The 21943-nt window shown below is 34.7% G+C and overlaps 2 protein-coding genes across 2 annotated transcripts; both read left to right on the forward strand.

Annotated features, from left to right (window-relative positions):
* The first annotated feature begins 8587 nt into the window (after positions 1–8587).
* LOC131595113 (putative glucose-6-phosphate 1-epimerase) lies at positions 8588–15563 on the forward strand. Its single transcript, XM_058867385.1, has 9 exons — positions 8588–8969; positions 9384–9458; positions 10121–10177; positions 11338–11498; positions 11641–11781; positions 12962–13064; positions 13634–13733; positions 13933–14179; positions 15130–15563. The coding sequence occupies exons 1-8, from the start codon at positions 8847–8849 to the stop codon at positions 14145–14147; spliced, it is 975 nt and encodes a 324-aa protein (XP_058723368.1). The 5' UTR covers positions 8588–8846; the 3' UTR covers positions 14148–14179; positions 15130–15563.
* Positions 15564–18525: 2962 nt separating this feature from the next.
* LOC131595112 (peroxidase 16-like) lies at positions 18526–20481 on the forward strand. The gene is made up of 4 exons (XM_058867384.1): positions 18526–18842; positions 18956–19141; positions 19275–19440; positions 19864–20481. The coding sequence occupies exons 1-4, from the start codon at positions 18615–18617 to the stop codon at positions 20268–20270; spliced, it is 987 nt and encodes a 328-aa protein (XP_058723367.1). The 5' UTR covers positions 18526–18614; the 3' UTR covers positions 20271–20481.
* The last annotated feature ends 1462 nt before the right edge of the window (positions 20482–21943 follow it).

The raw sequence follows: 21943 nt of genomic DNA on the forward strand, positions 1-21943 counted from the left end.
TTTGAGAAAGATTTCTCAGATTAACAAACTAAATCTGGCCAGAGGACTCCCTAATCTGAAATACAAATCAGATGCTCTTTGTGAAGCATGTCAGAAGGGCAAGTTCTCCAAACCTGCATTCAAGTCTAAGAATGTTGTTTCTTCCTCTAGGCCGCTAGAACTTCTGCACATTGATCTGTTTGGCCCATTCAAAACAGCATCTGTCAGAGGGAAGAAATATGGATTAGTCATCGTAGATGATTATAGCCGCTGGACATGGGTTAAGTTCTTGAAACATAAGGATGAGTCTCATTCAGTGTTCTTTGAATTTTGCACTCAGATTCAATCTGAGAAGGAGTGTAAAATCATAAAGGTCAGAAGTGATCATGGTGGTGAATTTGAGAACAGATTCTTTGAGGATTTCTTCAAAGAAAATGGTATTGCCCATGATTTCTCTTGTTCTAGAACTCCACAACAAAATGGAGTTGTAGAACGAAAGAATAAGACTCTACAAGAAATGGCCAGAACCATGATCAATGAAACCAATATGGCTAAGCACTTCTGGGCAGAAGCAATAAATACTGCATGTTATATTCAGAATAAAATCTCTATAAGACCTATTCTAAATAAGACTCCTTATGAATTGTGGAAGAGCAGAAAGCCCAACATTTCATATTTTCATCCTTTTGGATGTGTTTGTTTCATTCTGAATACTAAAGATCATCTTGGTAAGTTTGATTCTAAGGCACAGAAATGTTTCCTTCTTGGATACTCTGAATGCTCTAAAGGCTACAGAGTATACAATACTGAAACATTGGTTGTAGAAGAACCAATCAATATCAGATTTGATGATAAGCTTGGTCTTGAAAAGCCAAAGCAGTTTGAGAATTTTGCAGATTTAGATATTGACATATCAGAAGCTGAAGAACCAAGAAGCAAAGTATTAGAAGCTGAAAAATCTCAGAAGCAAAGGATCGGAAGATCAAGTTGCTGCGTCTTTAGAGAATCTCATAATTTCTGAAGAGCCAACAGTCAGAAGATCTTCTAGACTCTCCTCTGCTCATTCAGAAGATGTCATTCTAGGAAAGAAAGATGATCCTATCAAAACCAGATCTTTTCTAAATAATGGTAGTCAGAACAATTGATCAGAATCAGAAGATGAGAAGTTCTATCTTTCATCAGAAGCAAATTCTGTAACAACTGTCATCAAGTGTTTTCTGATGGTGAACACGTGTTCACACGATAGGTAAAAGCGTCCGTGTAACTGATGGGACGCCGCCCTAGGTAACTGTGTAAATCATTTCAAATATCATGTTCTCTCACCTAACGTCACTCATCATTTAATGCATTTGATTTCAATTGATTCTGTAACTGTTCATTCTCATAAATTAATTGCATTCTTTTTCAAATCCGCCCCTATATATTCATTTCAAATCATAACGTTTCTCTTTTTCGCTCTCATTCTCTCTCTTCTTGCATGCATTTCTGCAACTTGTTTTCCCTTTTCTCAAACCCTAAACGCAAACCCAGTAAAGTATCCAGTTATCTCAGTAGTGCTTCAATGGCTGCTTCATCATCTCTCAACGTTGGTTCCTCTGTTCCTCTACATCTTCAAGAAGAAGAACAACAAATTATTCCCGTTATCTCTTGCTTCATTCCTAGAAATGAGTTAGAAGTAATATGTGAATTAACGGTGGACTTTGATAGTCTTGAAAAACACGAGTTCCATCTAAAAGAGGATATGTTGTTTTAAGGATGGACTTCTCTGTTCTCTGAGTTCTGTGGACCTGTATACCCAGAATTAGTAAAGGAATTTTGGGTGCATGTTGTGGTTGCCCCTAAATCAATCTTGTCGTTTGTTCATGGAAGGTTTGTTGTTGTTACTGAGAACATCCTAAGAATGATGTTTGATCTAAGAAACCCTGAAGGTGTCTATGAAATGGATCAAAGAGCAGATTGGGATGCCGTTCTGGCTAAACTTTACCCAGATGTAAAGAAAACAAAGCATGTCAAAGACATGAAGGATCTCTACAAAATCTGGACCAAGATTCTTCTAGGGTGTTTCTATCACAGGAAAACAACCCATTCTGCAGATTTTGTCAACAAAGAGCAGCAATATATTTTGTACTGCATTGCCACTCAGAAGAAGGTTGATATTATCTACATAATATTCAATCATATGTGGAATGTTGTAAGGGATTCCAGAAATACTTTCAGAATAAAGAAGGGTAATATTATTCCTTTTGGAAGAATAATTACAAATCTTCTGATTCATACGAAGATTGTTGAAGACTTGGAAGCTCAAGGAGTTATCAAGGATCTTGTTCCTGATACAGGAAGCTGCTTGAATGCTCACACCTTGAGAAAGATGAATCTCATTCAAGAGGTTAGAGTCAGTCCTCAACCTCTCCCAGGAGCAAGAAGTAGAAGAAATCCTGTTCTTGCTGAGTTTGAATCATTCTTCAGAAGTGAGCTGCCAGGAGTTAGGACTAAATATCTTAACTCTCTCAAGGAAGATAAAGCCAAAGATGCTCCTGCTAAAGGTGGTCGCAAGAAAGTTTCTACTTCCAGGCCTGCAGTTTCAGAAGATGTTTCAGAAGCTGTGGTAAAGAAAGAAAGAAGGACAAAACGTAAGTTTGATCGCCCTTCTGTCAGTTAGGAGAAGGAAGTCCAAGAAGAAGCTGTTGCAATGGTTGATGAGAATGCTGCTGGAAGAGAAGTTGTTGCTGAAGAAAATCTGGTTGTGTTAGTTGAAAATAAAAAGACTGAACAAGAAGGTGCTGAGAAGAAGAAGAAGAGAAAGTTGAAAAATAATAAGAATGTAGAAGATGGAAAGGATGTAGAAAAGAAGAAGAAAAAGAAAAGAAAATTAATAATCGTAGATTCGGATGAAGAAGAAGAAGAAGAAATTCCAGAAGCTGTAAATCAGCAAGAAGTTGAAGATCAAGAAGCTGTGGATGGAGAGAAAGAAAGACTGGAAAATGCCAGAAGAAGAGAAATTTCTATTGGGAAGGCAAAGATTGTGGAAGAGAAGAAGAACAAGAAGCAGAAAAGACTTAAGGCTGAATTTGAAGCTCTTCAGAAGATGTCCAAAGGTATACATCTTTCTGAACCTGTCTCTGTATCTGTTTTACATTCAGAATCTGTACCAACAGAAGTTCCGGCTAACCCTCAACCAAAAATTCTACCAGAAACAGCCCCAACAGAAACACCTCAACTCACCCATGTTCTCACACCTCCTTCTTCTCCCCAAACCAATGTTTTTACCCCACCTTCTTCACCTATCACAAATGTTCTCATTCCTTCCTCTCCACCCACAACCAATGTTGCTTCTGACCATTCGTTTGAAACCCTCATTCTTAATATTCAACCCCTTCAAACCCTCTTTCCTCCTCACTCAAATATCTCCACTTATCAACCTCCTCCTCATGCAAACTATGAACCCATTCCTTCTCCCTCACAAAATAATCCCTCCATCTCTTACCTTCCAGATTCTGCATCACATGAGCAATTGCTTCATGATTGCAACTACACACCCAAGCCTCGTCCTGAACCTGAGTTAATGGTGTTAGAATCTGAGAATGAAGCAGAATCATCTCTTTGTCTCGATAGGGATCCTCAACCATATTTCCTTCTGAGACCAGATTTTGCCATCACCAGACTAAAATCCCGCCGGGAATTTTCTGTTGGTGTACATTTTGAATTGTTAAATCTGAGATTGCAGACAGATTTAGAGACTTTGAAGGCAGCACATCATGCCAGGATGGATGATGTTGAACTCAGGAATCTCTGAAGGATGTTCAGAACACAGATGAACTATGAGTTCTGGAAGCTTCAGAAGATATGTGAAGCAGAAGCTCCTGGTCATCTTGGAATTATGAGATCCTATGAAGAGTTCTGGCACAGTCCCCTTGGAGGCAGACATTGTTTTGAAGAGAAAGCTTTTGTTGATGAACTGGCAGAAGCTGAACAAGAAGCACACTCTTGGGAGATTGTTGTGTGGAAGCCTAAGTTTCCTATTCTGACTGAAGATTCCCAATGGCTATTCCACTGGCTTAGGGCAAATTCTTCTGAGCAGGCTCCTACCATGGTTGTTCCTGAGGCTGTCTATCATCCAGTCGATGCTGCTCCCATTCCTCCAAAGAATATGGCTGAGATTCTTCAAGCCCTGGAGAATGGAGTTTCTGATCTTCCTACTCCAGAATATGATGAAGATGCTTCTATGGAAGAAGCTGATGCTAAGAATCAATCTTCTGAGCTAGGCTAGTCGTAGTCTTTTGTGTCTTAGTTGTCTCCTTGTTCTTGCATCTGTCTTCTTGCATCTCTTTTTGTATCTTCTGATAATTCTTCTGATGAAATCAATGAAAATTATCTTCTTTTCTCTCATATTGTTTGTTTTTCATCTGAATCTTTTATGCTTTTTGATGTTATGAGAAAAAGGGGGAGAAAATGTGATAAATGATCTGATTTATATCATCAGTTGCTGGGAGTAAGTCTCCACATTTCTAACAGAATTTACAAGTTCTATGTCTTTGAGGTTTTTTGTAGGATTGAAGACATTCTAAAAAGCTCAACATGAGAAGCAAAGACATGGGGAAAAGCAATTCTATATAGAAACAAGCTCATGGAAATTGAAGCAAGCTGAGTGCTGTGAAGCTTCAAGATCAGAAGCAAGAAGGAAGAATGTTCTGATATTCTCGTGGCAGAATAAGCTATAACACATTCTTATCCCTTATATGCTCTGATACATATTTTATGTTCTGATGCATTTTTATGTGTTCTGATACATTTTGTTTTATGCTCTGACACATACTATATGCTCTGATACATATTTTGTTTTCTGATTCATTCATGCTCTGACTTTTGTCGTTTAGTTTGTTCTGAAACATTTCAGGATGTAGAGATGCTCTGATGATGCGCTGGTACATTCAACAATGTTCTGATACAATCTAGCATGCAATGATTCAAGAAGAAATTCAAAGCTCTGAAGCTGTCCTATGGAAGCAAGAAGCAGAAGCTCTGAATGTTCTGAAGATCTAAGCATATGTGATTGTCTCAACTGAAATGGAAAATACTCAGGGAAGTCCTTTATTTATAAATTTCTTCCAGTATTTATTTCAGGGGGAGATTGTTAATCTCAGGGGGAGACATATTCACACACTATGTTTATATGCTTATGCTATAACTGTGTAATTGTCTTTAGCCGTCTGATATTCTGATTGCAAATTCATATCATTTATATATGTTTTTGTCATCATCAAAAAGGGGGAGATTGTTAGAACAAGATTTGTTCTGATCAATATTCTTAGTTTTGATGATAACAATGTATATGAATTTTGCTTGAGATAATGTGGTACTCTAATTCTATGCAATTTCCATTTCAAGAAATATATAAAGAGTATGCACAAAATCAGCGCAAGAAGCACTGACTCAGAAGGTTCAAGTATGCAACATCAGAACATGCTCTCGCAAGACATCAGAAGATGGTCAAGCAGAATCAGAACATGGTCTATTGAAGCATCAGAAGAACTTGAGATCAGAAGCAGAAGCACTGAAGTTCTCATGGTATCACGCTAGAAGCACTTCAAGGTCAGAAGACAAGAAGATGCTCTGCACCAAGCTGTTTGACTCTGATGATATTCAAACGTTGTTTACACAAACATCATATCAGAAGCAAGTACAAGATGGCAGGCTACGCTGACTGACAAAAGGAACGTTAGAAGCTATTAAAGGTAACGTCAGTTACAGCAGGAAAAGCAAGGCTCGAGGTAGTTGACAAAAGAGTGAAATATTAAATGCAATGATGTACAGATCACGCAACGCATTAAATGCTCCCAACGATCATCTTCTCAAACGCCTATAAATAGAAGTTCTGATGAGAAGCTGAATACAACACTTTGCGCAAACATACTGAAACGCTGTCAACTTCTAAAAGCTCTCAAACTTCATCTTCAACCTCACTTCATTACTGTTGTAATATCTTAGTGAGATTAAACTTATACTTAAGAGAAAAATCACAGTTGTGATAATAGCTTTTTAAGAAGCATTGTAACTTTTGTAAGAATTTGTTTACATTCATTTGTAAGAACTAGAGGAGATCAAGTTGTGATCGGATTCTCTAGAAAGTCTTACAGGGTATCTAAGCATTGTGTTCCTAGAGTGATCAGGTTGTGATCAGAATACTCTAGAAGACTTAGAGGTTATCTAAGTGGAAAACCATTGTAATCTTGTGTGATTAGTGGATTAAATCCTCAGGTGAGGTAATTCACTCCAAGGGGGTGGACTGGAGTAGTTTAGTTAACAACGAACCAGGATAAAAATCATTGTGCAAATTGTTTTTATCTTAAGAGTTTTAAAGCTACACTTATTCAAACTCCCCCTTTCTAAGTGTTTTTCTATCCTTCATAATGGCCTCCAACGAGGCTTCCGATTTGGGGTGTCTGCGGGAGGCCGTGAAGTGCCCTGAGAAGAGTCTGCCAAGCCCTTTCTAAGATGTGATGGACTCATCTGGAAGGTTCTTGTACCAGGTCATCGCGCCTTTGTGCAGGGTGGTCAAAAATAAGCGGCATTTGATCACGCCGGGGACTCCTTGATAGTCAAGAAGGGCATCAATGTTCTCGATGTGTTCGTCTGAATCGCTAGTTCCGTCGTAAGTTCCCAGTGGGGGGAGGTTTTTCCAATCCAGTGGGTAAGGGAGCCTCAGTATGACTTGAGATAAGGGACCACGACGCTCTTCCTCCTCGTCACTGTGGATCGGAGTTGGGGAACAATTGGGACTCCGTCTGTGATGGCGGCGGTGATCCGTCAGGCTTAGGACGCCGGTCTCTGCTGGTGTGGTGCTGATGCTCCAATGCTCCAATCCGGTCATTCTGTTGTCAGATCAGAGCGTTCGTCTGATTCAGAGCGGCGAAAATGGCGACCATCATTGGACCGGTCGGGGTTGGTTCTGTTGCCAAGAAAGGGTTTTCAAGAAAGGCTTCTTGGTCCTTTTCGCTAGTGTCTCCGTGGTGGAAGGTGGCGTTGTCGCGGCCGTCTTTCGACGAGGGGGATGCTGTGTGACCATCACGTAGCTGAGAGACAATGTTGTTGGGAGGCATGATGAATCCAACATCGTCTTTTCCCAGTAGCGTAGAATCACAGGCGGAGAGATCTTCGCCGTTTCCGGCCATGATGAATGAAGTGTGTAAGCTTTTGGTTCATGTGTTCTTGATGATGCAAGAAGCGATCAAGAAGTGCAAGAAAGAGGAACGGGGAGACTTAGCAATTTCCCCCAGACATCGCCACTGTTCTTTCCGGTTGAACAAGTGGCCAGCGACGATAAGCTTGATCTTCGGTAATGGTTGAGAGAAAAAAGGGGGTTCTACCTGCAAGGCACTCCGATTCCGAAGTAAGTGAAGGAACAAGGAGGTACAACTGAAAGTATAAGATTTTGGGTGAGAGAAATGAATTACCTTGCCTTCTAGAGGTAGATGACTATTTATAATGGTCTCTTAGGAATGAATCCCCTATTTTCGTGGGCTTGGACGCTATTTGCGGTCCATAACATAGAAGACGGTTTAGACTAGGATCCGACCAGCCGTGCTCGGGGGAACTAGCTGTTGCCGAGGACGAGGTTTCTGTGTGCTCGGCTGGTCGCCAGCCGTGCCTGATAAAAGAGGTGTGTCTTAGCCAGCAGACAAAGTGTATTGGGCCAAGGAGTGAATTGAGCCAATTGGACTAGTTCAGAATATATATATATATATATATATATATATATATATATATATATATATATATATATATATATATATATATATATATATATATATATATATAGGGCATATCATATGAGAATGACATATTTATATGAGAATGTGAGAATGAATCTGAACCATTAGATTTTAAAATAAATGGTGGAGATTATAAGTGAATCTTTTTTTTCTCTCTCCTACTTCATTTATTTCAAGATGCATGAGAGAGAAAAAAAAGATTCATATATAATCTCCACCATTTATTTTAAAATCCAATGGTTCAGATTCATTCTCACATTCTCATATAAATATGTCATTCTCATATGATATGCCCTATATATATATATATATATATATATATATATATATATATATATATATATATATATATATATATATATATATGAAAAGAATATAAAATACTAATTACACATTATATATTTTTAAAATAATAAAATTTATTTTTTAAATATTTTTATTAACTTTAAAACTTTCGCACCATTATTTATTTTTAATAATTAAAATTTATATACATTAAAAAAAATATTTTTCCAAATTAAAAAAGCTTAACAAAACAATATTTATACACAATTATTTATTTTTAATAATTAAAATCTATACACATTCTAAAAAATATTTTTCCAAATTAACAATTTAATGGATTATTTTTTCATAATAAAATTTATTTTAATGAATTTTCTGATAAAGTTTCGTCAATTTTTATTTTACAAAAAAATCCCGCGAAATGCGTTACTGTACTATATTTAGTGAAAACAAATCAAGCTAAAATAAGAAAAACTCCAATTTCTTTTTAATTTATTCTTTTATGGAACCTTCCTCCTATTCCAAATAGTTTTAATCAAAAAGTAAAACAAATAAGTTAGAGCCACAGTACTCTCTTCAGAAAAAGAGAGGATCCGAGGGAAGGAGTGTCCGAGAAATCAAACGAAACTCATACGGCGCGGTGAACTTGAGAATATTCCAATTTTATTATTAATTAATCTCTGATTAATTAGCGTCACAGTTTAATTAGCATCACAGTTACAAATCCAGTTTCATAATCTCCAAGAAAGAGTATAATATAATAGCTTATAGTTATAACTGCAAGCAACTATTAGCTATTATCGTTACGCTGCGATGAATAACGAAAAGGAGAAAACCGTTTCTTCATCCTCTTCTTCTTCCTCCTTTACCTTATCCAAAGGTATCAATGGCCTCGAGAAAGTTGTTCTTCGTGAGGCTCGTGGTTCATCCGCAGAGGTAATCGTAACCGTAACCGAAACTGTGATCATCTTTCTTTTTTTTTTTTTTTCTATTATTTTTTTCTTGATCTGTTTCCGTTTCATGCAATTCACATCTTGATTCGCTTTCACCGATTTGGATTTAAACTTTCTTTACACCGATTCTCTTTCAGATAATTGTTTTTGTTTTTTTACATTCCGATCTCGTCGAGTTGATAGATCTCGTTTTTGATCTTGCTTCGTTAATTGTAGTTAATTGAAGGATGATCTTCGATCTAACTCATGCAGTGATTTTTGTTGAATTGAACCGAAAAAATTGAAATGAGAAAGAGGAAAAATGAAAAGAATCGGTTATGTTGTTGGATTGTTCTGTTTGATTCTGAATTTTGATGGCATTTTGCTTTTTTTTGTTTGTTTGATTTGCGATCTGTAGGTTTACCTTTACGGTGGTCACGTGACTTCTTGGAAGAATGAACATGCAGATGAATTGCTTTTTCTCAGTAGTAAGGTTTGTGATTTGAGTTTATTGAACAGTGTTTGATTTTATATTTTCTTAGTGTCGGTGCGATAATTTAGTTGCGAGTTTATAGTTGGTAATTTTACTAGACAGAAGGAAAAGGAAAAAGTAGACCTAATTGTATAAATTTTTAGATCATAATTCTAAATTGTGGTCGCCGTTACGCTACGAAAAGATAATTGCAGCTGCATTGCAATATTGTTGCAGATCTCTAAAACCTTTAATATTGCAGCGGCATTTTAGTAGTATGCTTTAGATCTCAATTTGTTTCCTAAGTTTGGTTTTGCCATGTGAATGATAATTCATGCAGTGAGTGATTAGTAGAAGTGGTTGGGATCTGTAGGTGGTTTGGGATCTTGATTTGCTTTAAAAGAAAATTAACATTGAACTTTATCTTCCAACTGGCGAAACTGAATCAAAATTGGCTTCATAATGCACAAGTTTCTATCTTGCTTTTAAAATAATGTAAAATGTATGTATTCCTGATATTAAGGTTTGCTTTCTGTCAGTTATTCTAGATTAGATAGTATTTTGATATGGTTTTTCTGTCTGTTTGTGACTATTGGTTTTAAAATATTTCAACTCCAGCTTTCATGGTGATTAGATGATCAATGGACCATGTCTGTACTATTATTATCCTGTTAATTGTGCAGGCTATCTTTAAGCCACCTAAGGCTATTCGCGGAGGGATTCCAATATGCTTTCCACAAGTATGTACTTCTTAACTATTTCTTCTTAATTTTTTTACAATTCTTTTTAAATGTTTCTGTTTTCCATAAAAATGAAAGGTGAAAGAAATAGTTCATGAACTCTTCAAACTTAAGCTCCAATGACTTTAAATTTGATCTGTTCTGTAAATGAAATTTTAGCTTATCACATTCCTGCCAGAAAATTAAATCCAATAGCATGTCTCAACTTCTCAAGTCATATTGCTGATTAAAAGTTCATTGTATACTATATAGGCAGGTCTTTAGGAGGGGTGGGGGGTTAAATTTTACTTCGTCTTAATAATGAAGTAGAAGATACTAAAGAAATAAAGCTTAGAATCATTTGACGCCTTGATTTGATTTTGGTGCATCACACAACCCTACACCCTACAGAGGGAGTAACACACTTCCTTTTTGAGACTTGAGAGCTGAGCATATTACATCACTTAGACTAGTCACAAAGTCAAGCAAAGAAATTAGTAAACCAAACTTTCTTAAGGTCCAGACTTCAGATTAGATAACCTAGCCCAAATTGGGAAATCTCCGATACCGATAGACCGATATTGCAATCTGCGGCAATACCACTTCTTTTGATCACGTGTACCGCACGACTCAAGGTTCTTGGATCACAGGTTTGTGCATGCCCACGATCATAATCGTGATCCTAATAACATTGTTTAACCGTCCAAATCATCAAATAAATTGTAGGGAATCCCATACATTATGTAGAGAATAATAACTAATTACCTTTACAACCCAAACATCATTGTGCTTAAAAAACCCGTCAACCTTTACATACGGTGATACAACTATACTGAAGTAACAACAACTTTCTTAGATAGTAACCTTAACGGAACATGACCAAATATGGCTTTAATCTCTAGCATCACTCCTGATAAATAAAAACCAAGATAATTTCTTTTTAAGGATTTTCCTTCTAGATTTCACTGCCGCCTCGCGCAAACTATATCTGCTAGTATATTGATATCCTAAGTAACAAAACCAATTGAAATTAAAATAATTATTGAAAATTGTATGATCTATTTCTGAAAATCATTGCAATTTCTAAATGGCCTTCAAAAACTTGTGTTTGTTGTTATCATCATATTCCAGATTATATAGTGAAGGAAATTTTCTATTTTCTATTTTCTATTTGTTTGCAGTTTGCGAACCATGGACCTCTGGAATCACATGGGTTTGCTAGAAATCGATTTTGGACCATTGAAGACGATCCTCCTCCTTTTCCAACAAATAATTTGAGCAAAGCCTTTGTTGATTTGATTCTTAAACCCTCTGAAGAAGACTTGAAAATCTGGAATCACAGGTATTTATAGAAACCATTCAGAAATTTCTTACTATTTTTCTACTACCTTGTTTAACTTTAACTTCATTCATTGTTAAAATTGTTATATGTTATATAATCATATTATGTTTCTGATGTTATATGCATTTCTTTTTTTGTGTAGTTTTGAGTACCGTCTGAGGGTAGCTTTGGGACCTGCAGGAGATTTGATGTTGACTTCTCGGATTAGGAACACAAACAGTGATGGGAAGCCATTTTCGTTCACCTTTGCTTATCATACATATCTATCAGTATCAGACATAAGGTACATGATTCGAATATGTTAGAGTCTCACACTTCAGTATCACTGTTTTGTATTTTACTGGCTTTTATCTGTTGTTACATTTAGGAAGTTGCTCTTAATTTGGTTTTGTTACCATGGTTAGTCTACTGTCATTGATGGCATTTCATTACTTCTGAAAATCAAATTAATATAATACTAATTTGTTAATTTTGTTACTGAAGATGTAACAATTGGTTGTAGTTTTCCAGAATACCATGGTTAGGCTATGTTGTCAATGGCACGCCACCGCTATAGTTGAATAGCGTAGCGGTGGTAGGATTCGGTGCAACACTATTGGTATCTGTGCCACTGTCAACAGTAGAGGCCGCTGCTCCAAACAGCTATTGCGACCACTATTAGAATTTTGGGGATAAATTCCTCAAATTCTATTTTTAAAACTGTTGTCATTTTTAAGGCTTTAATCTTCATATTTTGAGTTCAGTTCGGTTTTATTCTTCTTCTCGGCTGAAGTATTATTACTCTATACTTTAAGTTAACTTATTAAGTATGAATGAAGATAGTTTTAATTTTGTGTATTAGTCCATTTTTTAGTATTTATGTTCACTTTGCTCATTGGTTTTTAGTCTTTGATATGGTGGCTATCCTGCAATCCACTGTTCTGCAATGCCATACGAGATTAACAACATAGACATTAGGTGCATTTATAATAAAGAAAGGGCCTAAAGCATTATTGCTGAGACATTTAATTTGGTAGCATGGGTAGGAGGGAGTTTATAGCTTTGGATGCCTTAGGAGGGGTAGAGGAAGGCATAGAATAACTATAAAAGAAACCATTGAAAGACATTGCTTTAAATGGTTTTGAAGTGTGCTGATGTAGAAACACTGCTGTTGTAATTAGTTAAATGGAATTTGTAGCTTGCAACTACTATTGCTTTGGTTAATTATTTTTTTTTTCAATTTGTGGTGTGCTCAGTACTTTGGTGAAGTTTAAGTTTGTTATTATTTTTCAACTTCAGATGGTGGAATTAGAAATTGTGGTATCTATCTACATTTGACATATGTTTCTTGGTTTAACTCTGCTATTTTGACTTGCTATTTCTCGCTGTTCTTTTAAGCTTACTTTCTATGAATTAGTTGTTGTACAAATGTTTGTTCAGAACTTCAGATAGAGTGCCTAACCAGTTTGTCTTCATGTGTTCAGTGAAGTTCGGGTTGAGGGATTAGAGACTCTGGATTATCTTGACAACTTGCAGAACAAGGAGCGTTTTACTGAACAGGGGGACGCGTTGACGTTTGAATCAGAAGTAAGTCTGGTTTTTCCCTTCTAGTTAGTTTCAAGAAGCAGAGATGCTGGTATTATAGGACAAACATTTATTTGACTGGAATATATTAAAGGGTCATGCTAACAAGTGCCCCAAGGGAAGGGAACTAGTTAAGGAAGCCAAAAATAAAAGTTTTGCATTGAAAAACACTAATTTTGAACTTTCAAAAAGTTGATTACATCACTTTCCAACAGTGTTTCTCCATTTGTATTCTTAACAAATTCCCTAAGGGCACTCTTTAGCATTCTACTAAATTAAATAGTATTTTCCATATATATATATTTTTGAAATAAAATAAAAATCACATTTTTAATTACAAAAAAGGAGTGAGAACCACTTATTATGTAAAATATTGAAACAGTATATAGTTCCTGAAGATGCTTTTCATTTTTTAATTGTTTGTAAAATTTATTTTTGCTAGTGCTGAATAATGATTTCATGCCTTGGTTACTATTTTTTCATTGGCAGAAAGAAGCAATATAACATTTGCTGCTTCTTCATCCCCTGCTCCTCACTATAATCTGATACATCTCTTTCTCTTGATATAATAGGTTGACAAGATATATCTTAGTACTCCAACAAAGATTGCAATTATTGATCACGAAAAAAAGAGGACATTTGTTTTGCGTAAAGATGGCATTCCTGATGCTGGTCAGTATTTTCCTACTTATCTTCATTAATTTGTATTTCATAGATGTATGAATTTTATAAAAGCCGGTACTATTTGGGACACAATCAGAAGTATGAAATTGATAGATCTGACATAAGCTTAAAAATTATTACAAACGTTTTATTAGATTTGTAATTTAGGTCTAACCTTTTTGTAATATTTTATTATTTTTCTATCCAGTGGTGTGGAATCCTTGGGATAAGAAAGCAAAGGCTATGGCTGATTTCGGCGATGATGAGTACAAGCATATGCTTTGTGTAGAGGCTGCTGCTATTGAAAAGTCCATCACTTTGAAGCCTGGAGAAGAATGGAAAGGAAGACTAGAGCTTTCAGCTGTTCCATCTAGTTACTGTAGTGGGCAGCTTGATCCCCAGAAAGTTCTTCAGGGCAGCTGAAAGATCATTGTTGCATTCTGTGTCCTGTACAGGTGAAAACTGCAAACTGATATGTTTCAATTTTCTTTTAGCTCATCATATAAAAGCAAGGCATATACCTTTGAAGCCTTTACTTACACTATTCTACCCATATAGCCCATAGTTTTGGATACAGAATATGTTGAAATGTTCTACATCTCAAGTCCTTATATTTTAAGCATAACAGAGCAAGATTAAAAAAATGGAACTGTATGTCTTGTGTATTTTTTTCGAGATTTGAGTTGAGTAGTTACTTTCACCAAACAATTAGGGCCGGATGGTTTCAGAAAATGTTCTCTTTTCATTTTTTTTATTGTCATTTTTAAAAAATGACATTCAATTTCATATTTTCAAGTTTTAGCAAATATGTTTGTTTTGATTTCTTATTTTCTTTTTCATTGTTTTCTAACTTGATTGTTTATTCATAAAATAATTTGTATTAATAATGAAATTTTTTTATGTCAGCTCTGCCTCTTGTTGCACATATATTTTTTTCATTTTACTAGTTATTGTTAATTTACATTATTGTTTATGTTAGTTTACCACATACGAAGGTGTATCTTCAATGTTCCATGTGTTTTTTTTTTCTTCTTTTTTGAGTTTGGTTAACACAACTTAACGCCATCATCTGATAATCTAGCATTAAAATAAAAGAAATCTCTTAACGAAAACGCTTTGATTTCATTTTCATTTTCTGGCTTTTTTAGAATGTTTCTTTTTTAAAAATGTTTTCAAAAATATGAAGTAAACATATTTTCTCCCTTATTTTCTGTTACGAGTGAAAATGAAACTGAAAATAGCCCAAGTAAACAGGCCCTTATGTGCTTTTAATGTTTGATTCCGATATCTTGATATTCTTATGATCTGATTAGTCCCTCATTGAGGAATCTCTCTTCATCTGGTCTTTATTCATTTTTGTTTGGATTATTTTATGTCACTAATAGTTTGAATGATTTCTCTGCAGGTAGCCTGTTGCAAAATTTACTGATGATGAAAGGAAAATTTCCCAGTAATTTTGTCCCTAGATGTTCCTTCTGTTTTGGAAAGATGAACTCATGTTGGTTAGGATTTTATGAACTGTTGTTTTTTTCCCCTTATAATGGATGACTAGTTTGGTCATAACAAATCTGAACAAAGCATATGATCAGACGGGTCCACTGTTGCCATGGAAAAACGAAATTACAGCCTACAATTTAACAGATTTTCACGTTGAGTTGAATGGCCTATACCCAGAGGGATTCGATTTGAATCCAAGTGGTATTCTGGATTCTTAAATCCCTACATTTGTTTACTATGTTGGTGGAGTACTTCTTCTTTGAAGAATAATATAAAAAGAATGTATGACAGATTCGTTGACCTGTTATATCAAAAATTTGTGGGCTGTTTTTGTTGTTACTATCCTATTTTGCCTACTTTTCTACTTTATATTTTATTTTACCCTATTGTTTGGAACTGCAATTCCAAAGCAGAACTCACTGCAATTCTTCCAAAGCTAAACATAATTGATAATGCAACATGAGGATGTTGGCTTATGTTTGTACAAGTCAATCATAATTGCTCATGGGGGAGGAGGTAATGGAGCCTCACGTGATGGAACTTGATTTTGCCTTGAAGAATATGAGGTCGTAGGCTGTGAGTGTATTAATTGAGGCTGGGATCTTAGACAACACATAACTTAAGCGTTAGATTTTACTCTGAATCAGCATAGTAGGGTGGGCAAATGAGATTTTGCTCTGAATCAGCATAGAATGTTGGGCAAATGAGGTTTAGATGTAAGAGTTTGATTTCGTAAACTAGTTTTATCCCGAGGATACCCTAGCAGACTGGAGAACTTCTAGAGGAACTCCAGTTGCAGATGTTTCACGACAGTTTGAACTGACTTTTTTACATGCATTGGCCATAGAGGTTTTAAACTTTTTCTATATATAAAATAAATATAAATTTAAATACAACTTTCTTTTTATCTTATTTATCAATTTATTGTTCGCTGTTAATTGCTACTTCTGCTAGAGCGTAGAGCATGAGTGTTTGGTTAAAATGATGATTATTTTTTATATATGTTAACCGACTCAACTTCTCAATCTTCCATTTGGAATCCATGGTGCTTAATTATAAAAATAAGTTCCATTTGTCCCACGGTGGACACAATTAGCTGTGAAATTGAAGGTTCAATCACATCAAAAATTTGATTTGTAAGGACAAAGAACATTGACAATCAAAATTACCTTCACCGAAAATTATTTTCTATGCAATTAGACAATAACTTAACTTAGCAGAAGAAGATAAAAGACACGAAACACAATAATTTATTACCGAGTTCGATCAAACGGTCTATTTTAGAGGAGAGAGTAACTCTCTGATTCACTATAATTTAAAGAGTTGTTACAAAATATATGAGTTGCAAGAAAATAGTCATCCAAGTTCTTAAGAATTTTTTTTACTTTCTACCAAAGTGTTTCTCAATCTCTTTCGACTTTCTATGTGTGAATCACACAAGCTTAAGGTGTTTAGAAGTGTTTCCCAATTCCTCTTAGATAATTCAAAGAGTTTCCTAAATTCCAAGAATGCACTCTTATGAATTTACTCTTCCCTCTCTAAGATTCTCACTAGGATTCTCAAACCATTCTCTATGTCTTGTCTTCAATTTTGAAGTTCAGAAAGTTGTTAAGACACGAATGATAAAAATACATATTTATCCATAATAAGCTTAAAATATAACCAATTAACTAACCGATCCATAAACCAAAACAACTAGGCCTAACACACTTAGGGGTGCTCGCGGTGCGGTTTGGGCGGTTTTGACGAAAAAAATCATCCGAACCGCAAGAGAAAAAATAGTGCGGTTTGGTTTGGTTCGGTTGGCTTTTAAAAAAAATCCAAACCAAACCAAACCAAACTAATGCGGTTTGGTTCGGTGCGGTTGGTTCGGTTTTTTACAAATATTTTATTGAGCCATACATACACATATAGATGATAACATAATTTTGTATTTATACATTCATACACTATCAAATAATAACAAAACTCGTCATATTTTGACAAAAATTTTCCATTTAATATGTAAAAATTAAATTAGACAAAAGTGGAATATTAAACATAAAATAATAGCATAAAACAATATAAAAATTATTATAACGAAACAAAAAAATAGAAGAGACGAAAGATTAGTGAAAGTGAAAAAGAAAAAAAGTGTTGAGAGATTAGAGAAGAAGATATGCGATAAAAACGAAACTGAAATACGGAACATTTACATAAAAATGAGAAGGTGAAAAAGAATGAATATAAGAGAGTAGAGATTATAGAAGAAGAGGGAAGATGTATGTGGCAAAGAAGGTGCGATAATGTTATCAGAGATTTTAGAACATCGGGACTGAAATTATATGTGTAAGGATGATAAAATTGTTCGTAATCATAATGCTAATGTATAATAAATTTAAGTTTGGGTTGGATGTGAGTTAGTAAAATTTAGGTTGTAACATAGTGCGGTTTGATTCGGTTTGGTTCGGTTTACCAAATACAAACCGCAAACCGAACCGAACCGTGCGGTTTTGTAAAAACTGACCCAAACTAATCCGAACCAAATGCGGTTTTTTGCGGTTTCGGTTTGGTTTGGTTTGGTTTGCGGTTTTCTATTGGGTTGGTTTGGTTTTGATCACCCCTAAACACACTCATCCCGAGAAAACCCGACCCAAGCTCCGACAGACCAAACCATCTGCCAAACTTGAACTTACTATCGTGCCGCCACCATCATCTATACATTCGTATAATTTTAAAATATATTTTCTTTCTCTTCAACATTTAAAATTATAAAACATATTTCCAACGATTATAAATAATGATAACGTTATTATTACATGAAAATATACATTTTTTTTACATAGGTAAAGCTAGATTTACCTCTAATATCAACTTGAATCTCGAAATCAAATATGGATATATTGGAATCTTTGACCCAGGAATTTGTTGCTCTCCTCAAATTGGCACAAGATAGGAATTGATAACATAAAAACCGTTTTTTTCCCCTTTCTTGATGACGTAGATGCTGAAGTAAAATAGTTATATTTTGAAAATCATCACAAGCAATTGAGTTGACATTCTAATAAATGCAAGTAAAAATTGCCCACCTTCACATTCTTTCTATATCTGTCTCTTTCACAATTGCTTGAGAAAATCACATGATTTATTTTAACACTTAAAATTGTATCTAGCTCCAAATCCATGTCTCTTTCTTCCAATGCTTCACGCCATAACCCTGCTTAAAATGAGAGAAAATCACATATTAATAATAACATAATCGTGACCTAGTTCTTGATCACATGGAGCTAGAAGACTCTAGATAATGAACTATATATAATAATTTGATCATATCAACCTTTTTTTTTAATCATAGACTTGAACTATATATTATAATTTGTAACATATGAAAAAATATAGAACAAAAGAGTTATAATGGGAGCTCTTAGCATCATTGTGGTGTTATCAAACTTTGTTCTTCTAGTTTCTGCACAAACAAGCTCTGCACAAACAAGCTCTGCTGAACTGAGTAAAGGGTTCTATGGAAATTCATGTCCCAATGTTGAACAATTGGTTCGGTCTGCCGTGGAGCTCAAGTTTCAGCAGACATTTGTCACTGCTCCCGCCACTCTTCGACTCTTTTTCCATGATTGCTTTGTTAGGGTATGTTTAACATCGCTACTTCATATCAAAGGCGTGACTGGTGTCTGACAACACATGTTGATGTTTGTACATGAAATAAGGTTGATTTTCTTATTTATTTAATTTATGGACAGGGTTGTGACGCTTCGATTTTACTTAATGAAGGAGAGAGAAATCATCCTGATGATATTTCATTAGCTGGTGATGGTTTTGACACAGTGATTAAAGCCAAAGAAGCTATTGAGAGTGATCCTCAATGCACAAACAAAGTCTCTTGTGCTGATGTTCTTGCTCTTGCTACAAGGGATGTTGTCAATTTGGTATATATTTATATACATGCTTTCACGTTTAGATTACTTTGATTTTCAAATTGAAGTTACTAATAAAATCTCCAATACTTGAAAATTATATGAACGCAATTAATAATGCTATAGTTATATACTATTATTATAGGCTGGGGGACCATTTTATGAAGTGGAATTGGGTAGACGTGATGGAAAAATATCTACAATTGCAAGTGTTCAACACAATCTTCCTCATCCTGAATTCAATTTGGATCAACTCAATTCAATGTTTAGTTTCCATGGACTCTCTCAGATAGATATGATTGCATTATCAGGTAACATAACTGACAAAAAGTGGCAAAAATATTATGTTACTTCGCATAATGATAAAGACATATTGAACCAAATGGTTAGAATTAATTAGGGTGACAAAAAGATTTCGGACCCAACGCGTTTTGCATATATTCCGCATTTTCTAATATCTCAATACAATTTTTTAACACTTTGCGGACACGAGCATTAACAATTTTTTTTTCAACTTTTAGTGCAAGACTATCATGTCCACCATATCTTGCCCTATTATTTTACGGGCCGGACCAAAATTTTAAACTTGCATCTTCAACTATGTTTGTCTTGTCTCGTTTTTTTCGGACTTTGTAGAATAAACCTAAACGGTGCGGACATATTTGTCACCCTTATACACTTTTTAAATTTTTTGACAAACTTAAAACATTATGTGTTTTTTACGATTGTGTTAGGTGCACATACAATTGGATTTTCACACTGCAACCGTTTCTCAAAAAGAATCTACAACTTCAGCCCAACAACTAAAATTGACCCAACACTAGATCTACAATATGCATTTCAGCTAAGACAAGCATGTCCTCCAAAAGTTGATCCTAGGATTGCTATAAACATGGATCCAATCACTCCTGAGAAATTTGACAACCAATATTTCAAGAATTTGCAACAAGGAAAGGGACTATTTACTTCTGATCAAGTGTTGGCTATAGATAAAAAGTCAAAGGATACAGTTGACTTGTTTGCATCAAATGAAGTAGCTTTTGAAAGTGCTTTTATTGATGCTATTACTAAGTTGGGAAGGGTGGGGGTTAAAACTGGAAATCAAGGTGAAATAAGGGTTGATTGTACAAAGGTGAACTAGGGGAATTAAGTGCAATGGTGATGATAATTTGATATTGTATGAATACAAGTGAGACTGTATTTGAAATAAAATGGTGAGAATTGTGATGCACTTGATTGGTCACTATATGTGTGTCACATTATTTATTTTTTATTTTCTTATTTTATTTTACATGTAAACTTTTTATATTCGAAATAGAATACCACGTGCCCGCATCGATCAATTTATTTAATACGGTATATGATGTATTTAGATGCATATGTAAATATAAAATGATATATTTAATTGTATAATGAACTCTGTTCATATAAATTGAATTGTGTTAGAATAGTCATATAAAATGATTGTAAATGATTGAACAATTAAAATAGGTATACTAAGATTTAATGTTCACTTCCAAAAGAAAGGCAATTAATGACTCAAAATATCAAAATATTAACATACACATTACAAGAAAATTAGTGTTTTGCAACGTTTTTTTTTTTTTTGTATTAGGACGATTTTGACTATCACAAAATATAGTTTGCGACAATTTCTTAACTATTGCAAAACTTGGTGTCCTGAGCTTGATTTGCGACGGTTTAAATAACAAATGGGGACCATTATTAAACTGTGACTATAGGATAATTGTGACGGTTCTGAACCGTACCATAAAAATTTTAATAACTCAAGGTTACAACAGTTTGTAACCGCCGCCACTTGTGAAACTGTTTTAATTAAAATTAACCTATTTTTATCTACCAAATTTTAACAACCAATAGATCATTACCAATAATTACAAATTGGTTCCAATCTCAGTAGTCATCTTAACATAGTGCTCCCAGTTATGCTGGTCAAAAGGATCCTCAATTGAAACAATTGGGTACTTTGTCACAAATGATTTGTAAAGATCTTTCAAAGTTTCTTCAGAGATCTTTTGTGAGTCGTCATTGTTCTAGATTGTCAAACAACAAAGTTCCATGCATCAACGTAAATGTTACTAGATTATACTATATGTTACATAACTTCTTTAATAAAAATGACGCATATGTCAAGTTGCACATGATCGTGAAATGGTACCAAGACAACCGAATTAAAGAGAAGAGAATCCAATTTTGGATTGTCAAACATTGGATTTGGCACAACTTCATAAAAAGAACTAATTATGGGTTTAAGAAAAGGTTGTATATCATATATGTTCTCAAAGATAAGACATAAACATCATGCCATAAATGAATCTGGAATAGGAAGGCTTTTTAGGCCATCCAAATTTGTTTTAGGCCAAAAAATAGGATTTTAATATTTTTTTATAATTTATTATTTTATTTATGTTTTGGATTAAAAATCTATTAAGGTTTCTTCTTTTCTATTTTATTTATGTTTTGTATTAAAAGTCCATTGGGGTTTGTTTGTTTTCTGTATTTTAAGATCTTTGGCGTAACCATTGTGATTATCTTTCATTATAATAAAATTCAGAGTTTTCTTCTTTCTTGTGAGTTCCATCTTTATTATACAAGTTTGTCGCTTGCAAGCTTGTGTTTTATTATAGGTTTAACTCTTTCTATTCCTTTCGTGCTTCTAACTGCGTTAGGTGGCATCAGAGCGGAGTTTCTCCTATTCTTTTCGTAGCTTGAAAAACACGGAGGATCAACCGGTGACTAGAGCAGATCTTAAGGGAATTATCCAGAATTTTATCGTGACTCTAACTATTTTGA

The sequence above is a fragment of the Vicia villosa genome, linkage group LG4, assembly GCF_029867415.1.
Source record: "Vicia villosa cultivar HV-30 ecotype Madison, WI linkage group LG4, Vvil1.0, whole genome shotgun sequence".
Lineage (NCBI taxonomy): Eukaryota > Viridiplantae > Streptophyta > Magnoliopsida > Fabales > Fabaceae > Vicia > Vicia villosa.